At 32.6% G+C, this 7809-nt stretch overlaps 1 protein-coding gene across 1 annotated transcript; it reads right to left on the reverse strand.

Moving 5' to 3' along the window:
• Nucleotides 1-993: 993 nt before the first annotated feature.
• Nucleotides 994-1861, reverse strand: ACYPI37262 (tigger transposable element-derived protein 4-like). The gene has a single exon (NM_001246177.2). The coding sequence runs from the start codon at nucleotides 1837-1839 to the stop codon at nucleotides 1315-1317; it is 525 nt and encodes a 174-aa protein (NP_001233106.1). The 5' UTR covers nucleotides 1840-1861; the 3' UTR covers nucleotides 994-1314.
• Nucleotides 1862-7809: the final 5948 nt, after the last annotated feature.

Below are 7809 nucleotides of genomic sequence, written 5' to 3' on the forward strand. Positions count from 1 at the left end.
CCTACCTATGTATATATATATATATATATATATTGTATATAAAGCAGTGTGTTTGTGCACCTGCAAGTATATTACATCGCATGTGTTGGCCGTAACTATCCGCACACGAATGACACGTGAATATTTCGGTTGCGCAACTCAATCATGATAACAATAATAATATTACCCATGTAATATAATATTATATACCTAGGTACACAATATTATGCGTTCGATTGGTTTTCGCGGGCGTCCGAATACACGACGTTTTATCTGTTTATTTCTCTTTTTTTCCCGGACCGGCCGAACAACGCGTGTTGCATAAATCGAATTAAATCTAAGACAATGCGCACGAATGAATAATGGGCGCTCGATATGATATTATAATAAACGAGTAGTCGTTCGGAATTCGGTAGTTTCGTTCTTATTCTTTCTTTCTTTGACGCAATATTATAATATATACGCGTGCCGTCACCATACCCCATTATAGTAGGTACCTACATACATAGACATAGCAAGCACAGGTACTCCACGCGCAGAGTCCTGCAACAAGTGTGCGCGCAACAATATGTGGGTACACGAAAAGTATTATTAACGATAACAATAATAAAGTATGTAATAATATGTATATAATACAATTATATTATTCAAGAGTATATCTCGCGCCAAACGTTTTTGTGTGTTTTTTTTATAATATGAATCTATGGGGTAATATTACACGTACCTACACGAGGACTATATTAAATGCAATACGCGTTGAAACCTACACGACGTGTCGATGATCGAACAATAAAAAGTTTAAAAAGACTTCAAAACGAATTGTTCGGAATAATAATAATAATAATAATAATATAGAGAAATCGGCTACGACGAGTTCCACCATTGGCCGTCGAGTTTTTGTAACCAAACTCGTCGTGTGCGATTTGATCTAAAGTCTGTTGTGACTGGTCGGGTACGAGTATGTGTACTCGTCGTAAATGGAAAACTACGGGAAAATACCAACAAAACAGAAAGTTTTACTTGAGTTACAACTTTGGTTTATTGCTATTATACACCTCTTATCAAATAATATTATACAACACAATATTAATTATAATCACTTGAATTTAATTTCCTGAAATGAATCCTTTGCTTCGCGGAATGTATTTTTTCAACTGGAGGTTCTAATAAAATCGACGCTTTTTTATAGCACCTGTGTATTCTTTTATGCAATCAAATTTTTCAGGGTGTTTGTTGCTGCGTCTTCGGATATTTATGATAAGTACGGTTTAAAAATCATCACCGGGCTCGACGGAATCGCATCGTCTGGCTCCGCTTGCAGTTCGCCTCGAACTATCACGAGTCGAGAAGTACGAAACTTCCGTCCGAATCGAGAAGTACGAAACTTTCTTCGTCAGATTCACTGTAACCCGTTCCAGACGGCCAAACGTCGTCGTGACACCTGGAGCACACCGCTGTCGACTCGCCCGCCATCTTTCCGAAGCCGATGTTGTGCCGCTGTCGGAAGCTCAGAACCCAAGACGCAGAGCACTTGAAATCCTCTATTTTCAACCCTTCGGCCAGCTGTTCGGTTTTGGCTTTCAACATGGGACCGCTGATGGGCACGTTCGCCAATCGCTGTTTTTTGAACCACGCCAGCACGGCTTCTTCGAGGTCCTTGTGCTGAGCAGTGCGCAGTTGTTTCGTCCGGAGCGACACGATTTCCAACATCGTTTTCAACGAATCCCTCCTGTCCCATATGGTCGAAATCGTCGACGACGAGGTGCCGAATTCTCTGGCGATCGCGCCGATTTCCTCGCCGTTTTCCAACCGTCCGATTATACCGATTTTTTCGTCCAACGTGATCTGACGACGCGACATGATCGGAAGTTTTCATACTACTGAATAATCGCAATCGCTACGAAAACACCACGACTCGCAGAAACGTTGATTATATACATAGAATATACCTACACAATATCCATATCTGAACAGTAAAAAGAGATAATGATTTTCTCGCGGTAACCGATAGGAGCTCGGTTGTCCGTTGTACCCGATATCTCGTTATGATAACCGTATATGCTTATAATACTCCTAAATATTACAATTCGTTTCAATCTGCATATACTGTGAATTCGTGCCACCGACCTGGAGAGTTTCGCTCGTTCCAAGCCGTATAATATATATATATCTAATGCCAATGCTCGTTGAAGTTATTTCTGTACTGTATAATATATGTATGCAACATAATATGAGTATATCATACGACAGATATAAACTGTATGGTATATATAATATCGTAAAAAATGATTATAACATACAGGGCGATTTACAGAGCTCCTATTTTTCTCATTAATAATGAATTTATCAAAATTATGATTTTGGAACGTTTGAGTAGGTATAAGCTTAATAAGGATAATGTTTTCGATTATCAATAGATTTGTATACCAGTCAACTTGGCACGATACAGACTTTTGATAAGAATCATTCTTTTTTCCTGTGAAATTTTCAACGGATAACTTTTTTTAAATGTTGACGTATCGAAATTCCAGCGAGTACCTAGTTTTTGAGTTATTTAACTGTGCGTTCCAGTATAATAATATATCCATGATATAATGTGCTGAGAAGATATTTGGGGGGGGGGAGGGAGTGGCTTTGAACTTGAGTAATTATACATTAGTATTAATCCATCAACATTATGTAATTTGCAAAAATCTCGGATTTCAAACACTATATTATACCTATTCAATATCACATTAATTGATTTATATATTCGTAAGACCATGGGCTATTATCCTTACAGTAGATCATAAGACACTCGTCAAACGGAGTTTGATATCTTAATGGTGATTACAGCGTGCAGAAGATTAAGATTTGAATAGGTTCATTTTTCAAGAAAAATGGGGGTTCTCGGTGATCACTCTGTATATAATATTATACTATAGAACGGGTACAAAATTCGTATGACAGTTTAGTTTGTCAAACACGTAAATGGAATATATTTCATTTGCTATATATATTATATATTTTTATTTACCTATATACATCATACTTGAAGTGAAAATGAATAAATAATATCGCTACAAGATTTTCCGAGATTTTAAACATTCAACATAATAATATAATATGTACCTATGTGTATGACTATAATATATAATAATAATAATAAAAAAAACCTGTCTTCGTGACACGCTATACAGACGCCACGCCGTTCGTATACAATTTTAACAATTTTTTTTCTAAAATCTAATTTTATACTTGTACACTTCTCGTCGTTGCGGCCCGCAGTATGTGTAATTTCTACAAGTACTAGTCGTGATGACCAAACCATATAATAATATATATACCCTGTTCCAAAAGAGAAGACACCAGGCGGCCACAGACAAAACCGGTTTTGCTACGTAAATCTGGTGTCTTCTCTTTTGGAACAGGGTATAGGTGTAATTATTATATTCCGTCAGACACGTATACCTATATAACAATGTGTAGGTGGTACCTTTTAACGTATTTGTCCAACAACAGCCCTCCTGCCCGATTTCAATACGATAATATCATAAGGTCGATCAAAAATGTTCTGTAAATAAATTATATATACTGTGTCCGGGTTAGGTACTTAATATTATTAGCAAGTAAGCATGCTCTGACACGGTGGCGTCGGCGTTTACACGATTATTATATTATACAAGTTTTGGCGAGGCAAATATGGTAATACGCGTCAAAGAGCCGATAAATAAAATAATATAAATACGACGCAATTCGCACCTTTCCACCTATTAACGAACAAATGCGCTCATAATAATATTATTCAAATTGTTGTGGATATTGTTTGTTCTCCGACTACCAATATAATAATTATAGTATTGAATCTTTTGTATTTAGCATGTACCTAGTCTAATAACAATAATTGTGATGAATTTTTACTATTATATCGACATCTCACTCCAGACTCCGGGGCACCGACTCCGAAGCACTCGAAGCACATCGAATGAAAACCACAATCCAAATTTCACCAAACGTTAAACATGTTTGACTTAGTATTGTTATTAATATTATGTAAAACAAAAGTTCGCACCGTATGTCGAAACGTTTGAATAGTATATACAACATCAGGTCGTATTTATAGAACAAAATAATAGATAGGCACGGGAATATAGCAGTCAGAACTTAAAATGTATCATAATCGTTGAATTAAATATGACTATAATAATATGTAATAAACTTAATATTTAGTAAAAATTTAAAAAACGCTATTAATTGACATAGTATAATAGATATTCAAAAAAATGCATTCAATTGTTATCAAGGCAAAGTACAACAATATATGCTCTGATATTAATCTGTCCGTAATATACGAGTCTAATGTAACAGATAAATCATCGAGTCGCAATCGAAAAATTTTGAATATTCAATACGTCACTATAGTATTCCCACAATGAATTCCGTCATTATCAAAAAAATTGTTAAGTTGTAAATTAAAAAAAAAAATGTCACTCTTGACGCAGACATGTTTTTAATATTCCAAATACTTATACAGATACACTAGACACTTGGATAGTGTCGTGAAGTTATATCATTTTATTCGACGTAATGCTGTTTGTATTTTATCAGCTAGGAATTTCGTTATTTCTATACAACTGATATACACAATAATAATAGTAACAAATTTATAAATTATTTTCATTTGAATTGACAATGCGTGCGCTGTCTATTATCATAAAAGTCTGAATTCTCCATTGTTATTTCACGATATTCTTTATAGAACTAACGTTAAAAAGTAAATATCTTTCTACTTTTTAAAGTGGTTTTCATGCACACAAAGAATAAGATATATATTTTATTAATAATATAATATATTATGTACAGGGTGTAACAGGAAGACTTAACTAGAATTCTACTCTAATTTTTTTTTTTTTTTTGGTATTGTATAATTTATAGTCACTTGTGTTACATGTATAATATTAAAAAAAAATTGAACGACTTTGATGGTAAAAACATTCATCTAAGTCGAGTAGTTTATTTTTTAGATTTTTTTTAAATATCAATATTATGTTTGACTAAATTAATTTAGAACGTAATAACTTTTTTCAAAATATTATTTTTGAGAAATTCTCAACATGAGTATATGTTTTAAATTATTTCTTAACGATGTAATTTTCGCAATTTTTGTCATATGTTCGAGTAGCATAGTTTTTTTTTCATCAGGTCTTCATATTACACTCTGTATAATCTACATATAGATTATGATTTATAGGCATAGGCGTGCTCACGGGGTGGGCCAGGTGGGCCGTGGCCCACCCTGCGAGTTGTATTATACTTATTATAGATGGTGCTTTGGTCATATAAATAGTTGTATTGTCTAATTCAGTGGTATAAGCATTCTGATTTTTGATTTTCGTATATCAACAAAATTAACAAGATTCTGTTAAATCTATAAAATATGCAAACAAAAAATGGTTCCATTTATTCGAGGATAAGGTAAATCGTGGACACATATATTATCACAACCAATCAATTTGGAAATCCAAATGCAAATGCATATAAATCCTAGCCCTACTCATGAATAAAAATATATATATTATACCATAAAATTTAAACAGTATGGGTGAGTAAATTAATGTAATTTTATAGATAACAGTGCAACACCTAAAATAATTTGTTTCAAGTATCATTGGGCCACTCTGCCACAACGGACCGCGCACGCCTATGTTTATAGGCACATAATATAAAATAGCGAAAGATCTTAATTAATAAACCAATAGTTGCTATTGTTTATTGACTTCGTGCTGCATAATATTATATCTGATATAGCGTAGGACATAGGTAAGTAGATAATTATTATGTTCAACTTTTAGGATGTCCAGGTACCGCAACCAGCGTGAAAAACAAATCGCAAACGCTTAAACCATAATATAAAATATGTGTTGGCGCTTATCTTTATTTTGCACGATATTGTATAGAATAATAATATGCTAAACGTTCGGAAGTTTTTCGCTTAGAACAATGACTGATATTCGGAATGTCATTATTTTTCTATGTTAAATGTACAAAACTGAATGCACGTCTTAAAAAAATTATTGAATCAGACCTATACCGACATTATTATTTGTACGACATATTTTATTATTTTTTTTCTGATCTATTTGATATGACAAATAAATATTTGCGTACCTCGACTAATCCAACGCTATATATTTTGGTTCTCGCATCTCTAATATATTTATTATTATTCACGCTGACGTAAACGATTCAAACATTCGAATTTCAAGAGCAGTTCACCACAGTCTGCGGGTGACATTACGCACATCGCGTGTTTTTCTATGCCAACACTTTCTATTGTTTATAATAATATTATTACCTATCTTTACGAATTCTCGATTTTTTCTATGGTGTAAGGTGTATAGATCTTAACTATTTCTATTACAATTATTATATTCGCGAATAAATACAGTTTAAAATTATAACCTCCATATACAATAGTGGTAAAAAGTGCGTCGGCGCTTATAATAATGATATAAAATATTATGTCTTCCCGTCAATACTTCTCTGACAATTGAACAGAGAATAATGTCGTCTGCTTCGATGATATTGTTTACTTATAGTTTCATTAATAACGCCGTCGAATACATTTCTCGATGCCATTAATTGAATTCCACGAACTTGAATCTTTTTTCTGTGAGGACTTTCACTTTTTTCATTCAATCGTCCAATTTCTCTTCTAACCAAAAACACACATGGTACTAAAAATAACTGTATTTTATTCTTGATTTTAAATTGTTTTAACGTCATATTTTATAAATGATGATAATGTGAATGATTTCAACCTAATTTATGATTTGAATCGAATATGAATATTCAATATGCTGAATGGTGTTCATATTTTCCCCTTCATAATACTAAATTAATTTTTTTAATAATATAATAATATTAATTCCCTATATAATTTATGCGATTATCTCGCACTCGACAAACATAACTTTGTACTCGGTTAACATTGGAAAACTAAATTTTACCATCTTTAGGCACATGTACATTAATGCCTATAGTCGTCCCAGTAACACGATTGAGTACATGTTTGTTCATTATACTTTTTGCACTTAAGATTTATAATAATGTGCCGGCACGTATGATAATTAACGATCAAAAAGGAAAATATTAATTTGCAATGGTTTTAGATTTTAATAACAGATTGATATGAAATTTTAATTTCTCTGTTAATTATAATTTTTAAATTGCCAACATGTAACATATATGACGTAGGTACTCTTTGGGAATGCCCTCTTGTCAAAATCTTCGCGTTCCAAAAATGTTTGACCTCATATACCTACACTCGGCCGCGGCGTCATGGTTTTCTGTTCGTTTGTTTCAAGAAAATTTACAACTTGACTAGATCTTAATTACAAACTTGTTACTTTCTTTTGTTTGGTTTTTTTTAAACCTCTTGTTTAGTTTTTTTCTTAATGTTATTTCAATGTGAGGACCTGAAATCTTGTTTCACGCATAACGGTGTTGTCAGTATAATATGACAACCAAAAAGATAGCTTTAGGTAGCTCTCTTTTTTTAAAAACAATTTTCCGAGCAATTTAGCGTATTCTGCACTGCAAGATCACAAAATATAATCTCAGTATTAAATAGTTCAATTCAATAAGATATAATTTGAAAATATTAACAGTTGATAAATGTGAAATATTAGATGACCTACATTTCAGATATTTAGAATAATATTTAGATATTTATTGGATGATGGGTATAAAAATATTTTATTATACCAACTTGATATTTAAAATTCTAAAATTAATATGTTGTATTTAATTGAGAGAAAAACCACACATTTTAATTTGTGCGTTGCTTAC

Source organism: Acyrthosiphon pisum, chromosome A1, assembly GCF_005508785.2.
Source record: "Acyrthosiphon pisum isolate AL4f chromosome A1, pea_aphid_22Mar2018_4r6ur, whole genome shotgun sequence".
Lineage (NCBI taxonomy): Eukaryota > Metazoa > Arthropoda > Insecta > Hemiptera > Aphididae > Acyrthosiphon > Acyrthosiphon pisum.

Coding starts and splice junctions, on each gene's coding strand:
- ACYPI37262 (NM_001246177.2), bottom strand. CDS start 1,839: ATGTCGCGTCGTCAGATCACGTTGGACGAAAAAATCGGTATAATCGGA.